General features: G+C 37.0%; 2 protein-coding genes across 2 annotated transcripts in view; one reads left to right on the top strand and one right to left on the bottom strand.

Moving 5' to 3' along the window:
- LOC121735320 (atypical protein kinase C) overlaps window positions 1-7,241 on the bottom strand; it is a 227,865-nt gene extending 220,624 nt beyond the window's left edge. The window contains exons 1-3 of the mRNA XM_042126106.1: window positions 7,181-7,241; window positions 6,406-6,587; window positions 3,901-4,021 (exon numbers count right to left, since the gene is read on the bottom strand). Coding sequence (XP_041982040.1) covers window positions 3,901-4,021; window positions 6,406-6,567 — 283 coding nt within the window. The 5' untranslated portion in view covers window positions 6,568-6,587; window positions 7,181-7,241. The remainder of the gene's footprint in view (window positions 1-3,900; window positions 4,022-6,405; window positions 6,588-7,180) is intronic.
- Window positions 7,242-7,814: 573 nt separating this feature from the next.
- Window positions 7,815-13,006, top strand: LOC121735324 (F-actin-capping protein subunit beta). The gene is made up of 6 exons (XM_042126112.1): window positions 7,815-7,930; window positions 8,051-8,435; window positions 9,508-9,707; window positions 10,550-10,661; window positions 11,809-11,955; window positions 12,820-13,006. The coding sequence occupies exons 1-5, from the start codon at window positions 7,928-7,930 to the stop codon at window positions 11,937-11,939; spliced, it is 831 nt and encodes a 276-aa protein (XP_041982046.1). The 5' UTR covers window positions 7,815-7,927; the 3' UTR covers window positions 11,940-11,955; window positions 12,820-13,006.
- The last annotated feature ends 269 nt before the right edge of the window (window positions 13,007-13,275 follow it).

The following is a 13,275-nucleotide window of genomic DNA, read 5'->3' as shown; positions in this document are numbered from 1 at the left end:
TATAGGAAAAAAGACATGAGATCGAGAAGAGTTCCTAGTACCAGGTGCGAGATTATATTTTAAAACTTATCGTTAATTAATTTGTTATTCAATCGATAACTTACGAATCATTATTTCGACCGAACCAAAAATCTAGTTTTCACGTTGAATTAAATATCTGGTTACAAAATATCTACATATTTAATACTTACTTGTTTTGCTTTTATAATACCTACACGTTTTATATTATTACAGCTACAATGTTACTGCAGAATATCACGAACGTAATAAAATTTAACTAGCCAGCGGCAACCCTGATGCCATATCATGAATTCGTATCAGGCTTTGTTGTTCGCAGATTAGCTATGGGACGTTATTATATTTTATTTTAAACAGCCCTCGCCGCTTTGGCCTAACTTTATTTGCTAAACGTGACTTTTGCGACTCCGCAACGCTAACCGAAAACCGAATATTTTATATTCGAATAGTTTATTCAAGACCCACATTGAATGAATATTAAAAGTGTACATAAACGTAGCTTAGATAGAGTTTGTTTTAAAATAAAATACATATTTACACTCAATCTAATATATAAAATTCTCGTGCCACGGGGTGCGTGGTTGAACTCCTCTGAAACGGCTCGACAGATTTTCGTGAATTCGTGAATTCAGCTAGGGTTGAGAATCGGACAACATCTACTTTTTATAATGATAAGTGCATTTGTTGAATAAATAATAGTAAATTATCACAACTCGAGACTGACGGCGACCATTGTTTGTGCAACGGGATAGAGATGGACGTTGCCATGGTATATGTTACTTATTTATACTATATAAGTATGTTACTTATTTAGTCACTTCAATAAAATAATAAGGGCGAAATACGTTATATGGCAAAACAACGTTTGCCGGGACAGCTATTAAATATAATGTGTCTGCAACCTCACACTTAAAGAGCTTCTCCTGTAAAAATTAACGGTAGAGGATGATATTAAATCAAAATTTTGTTTCAAAAGCTACCTAGTACTGAAAACAAAGATCTAACGTGTTACATATGCACTCTCTATGAAAACCGGACTTAGCACAGATTTGCCGAACACCAGTATAAGGACATCATCATCATCAGTCAGCTGCAGTCAAAACATCTCTTGACTATAATAAACTTGAAGCATACATAAAGTGGTGCCGCCTCCCAGACTATACAGATAAGACCACTCAAGCAGTTTCTTAATAAAATTGCGAAAGACGACGGAATACTGGAAATGCTGCCGCCGCATCATCGTGGTGGTCCCAACTCCGTGGGACCTGATTTTGGTAGTTAGTTAACTCACTTTGGCAGTTACATCTTACATCGATCGGGGTCGGTACTAATAATTGTAATTTAGGATATAGTCTTTTTATACAGAATAGTTCTGTTGAAAAGTGTTTTAAAAGTTATAAGAATAATTGAAATTCTATTTTAATAAATGTATTAAATTAAATCGGTTTTTTTTGGAACTCCCGTTCGAGAACACTATAATTAAAGCGAAAATATTATTTCATTTTAAACGCGATAACGTTAATGGATTTTGTTAGATTACTTTAGCAGCATTATAATTAATTCGCAGCCCATTAAAAAGTATTGTTAGAGTCCAATTTCGGGCATTAAATTTAAAGGCAATCATAAATTTAGCGGCAAACATCCAGCTAATCCGCAGCATTAACGAATATCAAACAAAGCCCCACACGGTTCGCGTATTCAATTAACACAAATAGGATTTCAAATCGGCGCTCAGACTGCGAAAGTTAATTAAAATGTCCCTAATTACAGCGACCCAGCCCCACGTTGGGCACCAAGCCCCGCGTTGGGCGCCAAGCACTCCGCAATGTTTGTTCTTACTAGAACTTCTACCCTGTTTGCGTACAAGTTCACTCGACATTCCAACTTCGTCCGCCCTCAGATATTGCCGTTTACTGAACCAATATCCATCGATTACGACGAGAATTAAAAGTGGATCCAACGAAACGAAAACTCGCCAAAAGTAAAGCAATCGAAATAGAAACAGTTATTAATCGGACGGAATCCCCGTCGGACACGACTGGGTGACTGGGTGTTTTAAAAAAAGACCTACAGGCAATCTAAATATGGTAATGCCTGACCGGACTTGGAGAGCGGGTGGATAAGGATTTTATAGGAAATTTCAGTGACCCGGATAAACACTAAACAAAATAATTGCTGTTGTTTGTTAGCCGGTTTCATTTAAACCAAGCCAAGCCAAATAACGTTGGAGTCACTTTTATAGTGCAAGTTTGTGTGCAATAGAAAAGATATCTTTGCACTCATAACACCCATTGAGTTATAGGTGGATAAACAAACACGACAGATGAGAGATCAGGCGCAGAACTTTTTAGATGCCCAGCCATCGACGCATGTATCTTGTCAGACAAAGACGATCACACTGCATAGTTCTAACTTCTAACCAAACTTAAAACATTCACTTGTTCATACTGCTCCAATAGCCAATGACGCAACGCGACTGGCTCGATATTGGACGTAGCTCTTAATGGTCCTTCGAGGTTGATAAATGTGGAGCCGGCGTAAACAGCGGATAAATTATTCATCTATTATATTACCCCGCTCGAGCAGAGCTGCGCTATCAAAATTTTAATTTCTCGTCGCCGGGGAATAGTACGATAAATATAGGTACTTTAGCATTCCGTAAGAAAAATCAGTGTTTATTTTTGTATAGAATTCTTTGAGATTTTCCAGTTCTTTTCTTTATGATTTAATATTTTGGTCACTATAAACGCAGCTAACCAGAACCCCCGTAAGGGCTACTGGCGCCTGTGTGAAAAAAAAAGGATTTTGGCGCCTCTTTAGGCAAATTTTTTGGGACCTTGGTTTTGGCAAGGTTAAAGATGGCAATTTGGCGCCCCTAGAGGATGGCGCCCGTGTGCATTGAACACATTGCGCATATGGTAGCGGGGGCCCTGCAGCTAACTCTCTATCCTTATTACTAAATCTGGCATTACAAATTATGGATCGCTTGACACCTAATAATGATGCTAACTAGTGTTATGATAATTTCACCGTCGAAATTAGAAGGGTATGTCGAAATTAGAAGGGTATAAGTGCTATTTCCTTTTGTTTTGCCTTATTGATTTCATGATTCCAAAACTTAATTAACGAAATAATTTGTTTACCGATTAGATTCACCTTATATGTAATGTTATACTTACTTATTTAAACTGTAAAATCCATTATCTTCCTATTTAGTAATACTTTCCGCTTGGCTGAACGATAACCGTTGTGGATTGCTTTTTACGCTTCTAACAAGTAACAGTACCGATGTACTAATTCACTAGTCTTATATCCGCCTTAACTGCTGGATTACAACAATAAAAGAAAATCTCAATGAAAATTACTTTGAAAAATGTGCAACCTTTTTTTTTAATTGTAATAACGGAGGAAGCGTTAATCGTTATTTCATATGAAACGAGACGAAACGCGACACGGCGTTACACGTTTTATAACACCAGTTTAAACATCTAAAATTATGGTTTCAGCCTTTTTTCCCTTTGGGGAATGTATTATAATTACGCATCCCCGGCGGTCTATGGAAGCTTCGGCCTGCGAATATTGCACCCCATTCAATCAAAAGATATTTCTTTAAACTGCCACATTATTTCTTTTGGTCTACAGGACCTAACGAAACCAAGTAATTATATTTTTTGGTGTGATGTGTCTGAAAATAAGGGCGTTCCACGCCAAGCGGACAGGAAAAAATAGTCGATGTCTTCGATTTTGATAATATTTGGATATGTTATACCTACACATACTGTAATTTCATACAATTTTTGCCACATAATATGAAGTTTTGTGCCTCGATTCCCAGTTTAAGCATTTTATCTTCTCTACATGCAAAATTATAACTAGACTCACCGTGAACAGTCAGCTCGGAGTCCCGGTTCAGCTCATACAGCCTCAGCGCCTCGTCCAGTTCCATCTGCGTGGAGATGGTGCACGGGTCACCCTCCTCATCAACCCACTTCATCGTGAACACCTGGAAACAGATACAAAATGGTTACTATAATTTTTACTATGCCAATCGGGCCCCTAGACAATCGATTTCGATCGAATATTTATTGAACAACTTATTTAACAAGATTGAAAGGCGCGTTCAATACTAACCCTAGACGGACAATAATATTGCACAATATAATTGATCATCTAGGGGCCCACTAAGACAAAGCACAAGCTTTGTCATAGTGGGCCGTCGTGTTTGTTTTGGTACACACCAAGGCGAAAATGGTAAAGATGTTTGTTTAGTCTAGTTAATTTACCTTTTGATTGTTTGCTAAAATAAAGTCAAAAGACAAAATGTTATGTGACCCTATAACACATGTGAAATATGTAATGTAATTAAGAAATTATTGTTTTTCACATATTGTATAGCCATTGAGGTAGGGCTGCCATCGCCTGAATTGCACGGCAGGCACGACAAAATTCCCGGACATTTGGCCGAAATATGGTTTTTTCCCCGGACACCTCTTAAACAGAATTTACGATTATGTATTACCAATTTTTGCTTTTCCAACAGGAATTTGTAATTTTTTTTTTTATGAAATTAATTCCTAATGAAATAAAATTTGCAAACGGGCAAACGGGTCACCTGATGGAAAGCAACTTCCGTCGCCCATGGACACTCGCAGCATCAGAAGAGCTGCAGGTGCGTTGCCGGCCTTTTAAGAGGGAATATTCCCTATTAGGGAATAGGGTAGGGGATTAGGCCTCCGTAAACTCACTCACTCGGCGAAACACAGCGCAAGCGCTGTTTCACGCCGGTTTTCTGTGAGAACGTGGTATTTCTCCGGTCGAGCGCCGGGCCATTCGTGCCGAAGCATGGCTCTCCCACGTATCTGACTAACTCAAGTCCGTGCAAGAAACCGTGTGTACGCTTAGCGAGTTTTTATGTTCCGTTTCGTCACTAAAAAGTTAAATTTCTCTTAACAAAAGTGTCCGAATTTTACCCGGACACTTTTCCCAAAACCCGGCCAGACGCTCCCCGGACAGCGGACGCCTTTAAAACTAGGACAAATCCGGGGAAATCTGGATGGATGGCAGCCCTACATTGAGGGTATAATAACAATAATTAACATGGTTATACTAAGCATGAGTGGAGTAGAATTATAATATGTATGTATACTTGTCCTACTTCTTAGGATATTAATATTTTTATTTATTAAATTAATAAATACTTATAAAATAATTTTTTTGCTACTAGAGAATGTCTAGTATATTTTAAAAGAAAATACTCTGCTAAAAATACATGCACATAAGATCCCAATGATAAAAAAGTACTCTCGATTAAGAAGTTTGTAAAACAGAACCCTAGCGCCATCTGTATTTTTAACCATAAGATTTTGAAGCCAAAAAAGAGTTTTTTTTTGTTTCACTTGATGTTAAGGCCTTTATTCACATTGATTAGTGATAAGTGCAGGTGATAAGTGCAGGCTGTCCACACTTGCTTTCTCAGCGTGTGGACAGCGAGTGATTAATGCAAGTCCTTTATTTTCTTCTAATCACTAATCACCTGCACTAAAAACCTACACTTGCTCTAATCAAAGTGAATAATAATAATTATTATTATTATTTTATTAGAACCGACAGTACAATCAATTACATATATTAAATCGGCAAGCATGGCTGAATTACTGGTACTGTACAAAAGTTTCAAATTTAAGTTATTTAAAACTACCGACGTTAACCTTACACCTGATGATGATTTATTTCGAAACCGGTCGTGTAATTTGTTAAAAGTTTTAATAACATCTTAATATAGTGGAAAAAGTGCACAAAAAATTGTGTTTTATTAGTGTTCATCTTTAAGTATGTCTAAGAAAAAAGGGATGACACTACAATGTTGCCACTTTTTAATTTCTTCCTTTTCTTGACAGACTATATGCAAGAACAGCTCAAGTCATCCATATTTTTTTTTACCTGCCAGTACCTGCTGGTACTTTTCTAAGTTTTGTAAGTTGAAAGAAATAGTAAAAGCCAAAACATCTGATTGTGTCGACGACAGCAGATGACAAGAATGAAAAAAAAAGGTTTTGCGAGTAACCAAACAAAGTTTACAAGAGTTATATGTGAAATCCAGGTCAAATCGAGGTCATCATCTCAGACTAGAACGTACACCAGCAAACTCGCTTGTAGCTCACAACTTCCTAAGCAAAAGAGTTGTGCAGACATGGAATAATATGTTGTCCGATGAAATTGTATCTGCACCAACTGTTAACAGCTTTAAAAATAGACTTGACAAATGGTTGATGACAAATAAGTCCTGCAAAAGAAATTAATAACAAGTGTGTGAATTACAACACTGTGTGATATGGTCTTTATCAGCTAAATGCTGCTAAATCATTAACAATAAATAAATAAATATACCTGGTCAGGCATAAAGCGGCATATTGCGATCATCTCCTGCGTAAACTCTTCCAAAGTGATGTTGTGATTGATGTATGTGATCATCACATCGCTACTGTACACCGTCTTCACCCGCACATCATTCGCGTGGTTGTCCTGACCCACCAGTTGAGTCGGCATCATGACAGATACCACGCTGTCTCCTGAAAATACATTTTGAAGGTTATTCTCTAAACTAAGTTGTGAAATGACCAAATCGCTTTATTGATTTAGTTTATAAACTTTGATAGACGTTTATATCATTGTTTAAAAGTGTATCCTTTTTAAAGGCAATATTGAACATTGAAATGCTTTTTTTATCAGTAGGAAGGCTTTGGGTGACAAGGAAAGATTCGATTGCAAAAATTGCAAACGTAACATTGCTCATGGTGTAATTTTGTTTTTTCTACATTAGTGTTCAGATATAGTAACTTTTCAGGGCGTGTAACAGTTTTTATTGCGGCTTTTACGTTGACGATGTTTATACAATTATCTTTTTGAACTTCATAAACTCGGTACGAAAATGAATGAATGGTCGTTACTTATGGTGTTCTGAACTAGGCTAGGCGGTTTACTTCCCGATTTAGCTTAAATAATAGACGTTTTAACGTGGTTAGCATTCCCAAAACATGATTCATACAGTTAAATACAAAGCTCCAGAACACTTGTGGATAATGTTGAATTAAATATTGCACTACACAGAGTTTTAGAAGTTGTTTTATGTAAAAAAAATAACGAAGTTTTATGCATAAATTACCTGATTTTAGATAAAAAGCAAAATCAACAAAAAGTTTGACACAACAACATTAGTTTGATAAACTGTCACTGACAAGTGACATACACGTGACGTATTATAGAGTATGGGTCACCGTTCGGTTTGTCGTCTCTTTCACAAACTGGGACTTTAATAAAGGTTAGAAAGAGATCGCTAAATTAGGGTTCACTGACATTTTTAATATGACGTCATTTGTTTGCGTTCAAAAATATATTATTTTTCTAGAAGTTTAGAAATGAGTTTTGCTGTGTATACGAAAGACTAATCATTTTGTGTTTTTATATTGTTGTGTTATTTATTTATACATTCTTTATTTGCATTATAAATAATATAAAATAACAAAAACAACATTAGGCAAGGAACATAGGCCATAGCAAATAGGCGGCCTTACCGCCGTGTTATTTCGGTTTTTAATGGAAAAATAATGTTCCAAAATACTTTTAGATATGTATGAATCAGTTATTACTTTATAGTTTATACTAATTATTTGTTTCTGATTCAGAAAATGAAAATCTAAAATCTGTGGTTTCTGATTACTGATTAGTGATTTCTGAACGAAACGTCAAAATTGTGTCAGAAATCTACAAATTTAAACTAGTAATCTGTGGTCAGAAAAGGTTCAGAAAAGCAAGAACTATTTTGTGTTAGAAATATATTTATATAAAATTGAGATCATTTCTTTTTTGATATAGTTTTATCGTTGGATCATATTGAACCGATATTCCGATCATGGTGAGATGATTTATTAGCTTCAAACCCTTCCTTTACTTTATATCGAATACTCGTTTCCTTGATGACTAATAGCATAACATTTTCGTGTAGCGTTGTAAATAAGATAAATAACCGTTACAGACGGAGCAACAAATGGATTGTGCGTTGGACTTAATGCGAAGACTGCCTCCGCAACAGATCGAGAAGAATTTGACGGATTTAATCGACCTAGTTCCGAGTTTATGTGAGGACTTGCTGTCGTCAGTCGACCAGCCGTTGAAGATAGCTCAGGATAGGAGCAACGGCAAGGATTACCTGCTGTGTGACTACAACAGAGACGGGGACTCGTACAGGTCGCCATGGTCGAACACTTACGATCCGCCCCTGGAGGACGGGTCTATGCCCTCGGAGAGATTACGGAAGTTGGAGATAGAAGCGAATCACGCGTTCGACCAGTACAGGGAAATGTATTTTGAGGGCGGCGTCAGTTCTGTGTACCTGTGGGACATGGATCATGGGTTTGCAGGTATGGTTTCATACAATTAACTTTCATGGTAATACCTCGATCGTGGGAATCGCAGACAAAATAGATTTTCAATTGTTATGCACCCCGCTGCGCTTTGTCTTTTTTGTGGAATACTTGGTATACTTTTCTATGTTAGTTTTAATTTATCAAGCCCTATACGGTCACTGGTGACCGAGACAATAGAAATTATATTGTGTCTCGTTTTTCCAAGATCAACAGGTTAATAATGTTAGTTCCAAGAAATGGTTACAGATATAATTAACACACATTATAAAATAAAACACAAATATTACTCTAGCGCTTGTATGAATGTATTCAGGTTTGTGAAGATACTCTTGTTCCTCATTTCGTTTGATTGAGAACCTAAATGACTTGCTGTCTTACCTGTCAGTTACCTGTGTCCAATTAAACAAGACATACTGACTTATTATAGCTGGCTACCATTAGATGCTTAATTATCACAAAGATACTCTATGCTTAAATTCATTTAACAGTAACCAGCACTGTGATCTAGCGGTACATGGTACCAAAGGTCCCGCTTTCAGGCAGTCTGTCCTGCTGTCCCCCGCGAGGCCGAAATTGTCCCGCTTTTGCAAACAGACCAAACGACAATTTTTAAAGTATTTATATGTAATGCCTGGTAGTAACACAGTCCCATTCAACCAATGTGGTTATTCTGCCATATTTTGCTTAGTCCGTGTTCCTTAGAACAATTTTTTCGCAAATAAAATTGTTGTTCGTGTTATGAAAATTAAGCTACAAAAAATTTGCTTGATAGTAATTAAAAAAAAAGTTTGTTCTAGGAAACCCGGACCATAGGCACTAGACATTCACAAAATACTCAATCAATTGTATTTACCTCTATACCTTTAGTCGTCAGTCAGTATGTACACACAAGACATTACTAAGGATTTATTAACAAGGGGCTACATTACATGTTTTACTATTAAAAAACTATTTCTTTACAAACTGTATAATCTGTCTTCAAATTATTTGTGTGAACACTAATATGTAACCAATTTTCGCATCTTATATCAGTATTTAGTTTTTATTTTTAGAATGCAAATTCCAGGTGTAATATTAATCAAGAAAGCCGGCGATGGATCCCAGAAGATCAAGGGTTGCTGGGACTCCATCCATGTGGTTGAGGTCGTGGAGAAGAGTTCAGGACGTAATGCGCATTACAAACTCACTTCTACTGCCATGCTGTGGCTGCAGACTAACAAGGAAGGCAGCGGCACTATGAATCTGGGTGGCAGTCTTACGCGACAGGTAAAGATGCTACATGTTGCCTGTATGTCCCTGTTGAATGTTTTGTATCTCTGTGTATATAGTCTGTCAAAAAAGCGAAGAAATTAAAAAGTGGCAACATCGTAGTGTCATCCTTTTTTTAACCCCCGACAAAAAGAGGGGTGTTATAAGTTTGACGTGTCTGTCTGTCTGTCTGTTTGTCTGTTACCTATCTCGATTCAGATTGCTGTGAATTGACCCTTAAACTTATTATGTGAAATCTACATTAGCGGTCCCCCGACACACTGTGACAACAATTATGGACTAAAATATTACTTTACACAAGTTAGGAATTATTTAAACTTAAAGGCAGTAAATATTATTTCATTACTTTTTAAAGTTGTTTTGGTGGGCTTTTTTTTAAATTTCTTAATTTAATTTTATTCTTAGATTGATTTGAAAGGGATTACACTATGATGTTGCCATGTTTCATTTCTTCACTTTTTTGACAGACTATACCTTTGACTTCTTTGCAAGTTCAAATTTGCTATGTACATAAAATTGGAATGAATAAGGCACTTCTGAGTTCTCAGGGAACACATAAGATAGTTTTTATTTTATACAGAGTTTAACAAAACTAAGTGATAATACTTTGGGTTGTGTATGTGTTGCTAATTCTGCTCTTTCAGTGCTGCTACTTTCACACTGAACTCTGTATAAGGAACAAAATATACACACCTCTATTATCACTTAGTTTTGTTACACCCTGTATCTAAAGTTATGTTCTTCATGAATATTACTATTTCCAAACAATGAAATGATATGCTCATGTCGAGGCGGTGTTTATTTCCATGTTCTTCTAATCTTCAGATACTATTTTCCAGGCGGAGCAAGACTCAGCGGTGAGCGACGTGACGCCTCACATCGCCAACATCGGCCGCATGGTCGAGGACATGGAGAACAAAATCAGAAACACACTCAATGATATTTACTTTGGTGAGTATTGCTCGAGACCAGGGGTTACCAAACTTATTTTGTCTACCGCCCACTTAGAGAACAAATTATGTTTTAGCGCCCCCCTTGTTTCAATTCAAAATGCATCCAGATGAAATAAATCACCTCCCAAGCCTCTACACAATGCCACAGAATATATATTAGTAGTACCAACAGAAGTCTCACTAGCGAAACCCGTTTAAAGAAATAACGACTCACACACCGACCGCGCAGTGCTAGGTGCCTACAATTATATTCACCTCGATGTCCGCTCTCTGTCTAAACTCGTACCTTTTCTGACGAAATCAAGGTATTCGCCTTTTAGAAAACAAAATATTCTTTTTTAATTACTATTGGTATGAATAGCAAACCTTTTTATAGTAAGTAATATAAAATTTTAGTAACCCAACCTATATTTTATAGTAGTTTTATATATTCGATTATAGTGCAGGAAACTTTTACAATTTAAACATAGTAACTTGTGTTTATTTCTGTGTAGTTTGTGAGTTTCTTTGTATGAAATTGGTTTATTTGCTATGTTTGTATAGTTTTTATCTACTTTTTAAATACCTTATTCAAATACATATTTCATTGGCCTTTCTTAATTGTTCATTTTTATGAGATTTATAACGATTATGTTACAGCGGTTAAATCAGTATCATGAATAAAATTCCTCTATGATCAGTAAACAGTAGATACGCGACGAAAAATCTTGCGCGTGCGTCACTGCTCGCTTGTGAGTCCCTACTGATTGGCCACCCGCGGGTGGTACTTACAGTTCGATACCTATTCTCGCGAGTGGGACAGGCCTGACAATGCCCCCATTTTTTTCTGGTAACACACCCTTTGGACCTTCAGCGCCCACAAGGGGCGTTATCGCCCACTCTAGAGTCTAGCTGCTAGCACAATTTATTTTAAGTAGGAATTTAAAGTTAATAAATCTTAATCAATTTTTTGAAAAGTTTTTCCACTTTACTTTTTAAAGTGAAAGAAAAACAAATAATTAATGATGCCTGCAAAATCGTTGCGCCAAAATTCGTTTATCACGTGGGAACCGTATATTTTTCCGGGATAAAAAGTATTCAATATATCATTGTTTGTATGTGTAAAGTGGTATGTAGCATGTTAATACCAACTTCTACATTTGCAGGCAAAACTAAGGACATCGTGAACGGTCTACGGTCGTGCGTGCCCGCTGCTGTGGCCAAGGCGAAGGCGGCGCTTCAACACGACCTCGCAGAGGTGCTCAACCAGCGGCGCCAGTTCCCGCGCGCCGAGTGAGACGCGCTCGAGCCCGGTACGTACTTACAGAGGTGCTAAACTGGCACCAGAAGGTTAACCAGCTACAGCGGCGCTAGGACACGGTGTGCATGCATCAGTATATAATATGTACAGCAGCGCAGACGAGTAATTGGGTAAAGCATCTAGGTTTGGCATAGTACCATCCAAAAAATTTGATTTATAGGCAGTTGCCGTGACCTATGTCGTTTGGTCGAATTATGTCAATTAGCTATGTCCACACTATGCGCTTTCGTCTTCAATTTTCGTCATCTTCTTTGTATTCAACTTTCGTTTGGCGCTTTCAATAATTGAATGCGTTAACGAACGCAACGCCAACATTGTCATTTTTGTTCAGTTGCAGTGTCTGTCAGCTTTGTAACATGTGCAACGAGAATGTTTCACTGGGTGGAATATGTGCGGCTTATTTGGTCATAAGAAATTCCAGAAAAAATAAAACTAAGCTAAAGTTTTGGATACGGTCAGAGCGCATGCGTCGCCGGCGTGCCTCACGTACGCTGTTGACTGCGCTATGACGCATGCCCTTGATGAACAAAAAAGGCACAGTGTGGACAAATCTATGGAATGTTAGTCGTGATCTGTCGGCTGTATTTGACATAACGGTCCAAGTTTCATAATATGTCCGCTATCTGCCTATGAATTAACTTCTCTGATAGTACCATCGAGGAAATTTATTCCTAGGCAGTTGACAGACCAACGTCATTTGGTCGGATCATGTCAATTCAATTGTGATCTGTCGGCTGGGTTTGATGTAACGCGACCAAACTACGTAGGTCCCCCATCTGTCTAGGAATCAACTTCTCTGATAGTACATTTAACATTAACGAACATTAAATAATAATTTGAATAATTTTCATTTCAGATGAGTTGGAGACATTTGGGTTAATGTAACAACGACATAGAAAGTTCAAGAAGATTATTAAATAGACAATGGAAAAGTATATATTTGGATGAAAGTCAAAAGTTAGCGTTTAGGAGATTGTATAAACCAATGCATCCAGTACGGTGCTTATATTGTAGTCCAGTATATCTAGGTTGTATAAGTGTAATATAATTGTTTTTTTTTTTTACTTTGGCGGCCATCTTGGTTTACTTACGTCACGCATCTGTTAAGGAGCCTGACTAGGAAAATAAACCTTTGATTAGTTAAAAGATTTGGGTAATTAGGTACCATTGTATCTTATTGTTTTACCAGACTTACATTATAGAGCAACCTCTACATAAAGGCTAAAGCCACTCTGACAACAACAAGAATTGGTTAAGTGCTAATGTTATCACTTTTTTTTTAATGAAAGAAAAGTCAAAATATGAAAACTCA

The sequence above is a fragment of the Aricia agestis genome, chromosome 17, assembly GCF_905147365.1.
Source record: "Aricia agestis chromosome 17, ilAriAges1.1, whole genome shotgun sequence".
Taxonomy (NCBI): domain Eukaryota; kingdom Metazoa; phylum Arthropoda; class Insecta; order Lepidoptera; family Lycaenidae; genus Aricia; species Aricia agestis.
This window is presented reverse-complemented; position numbering and strand designations above follow the sequence as displayed.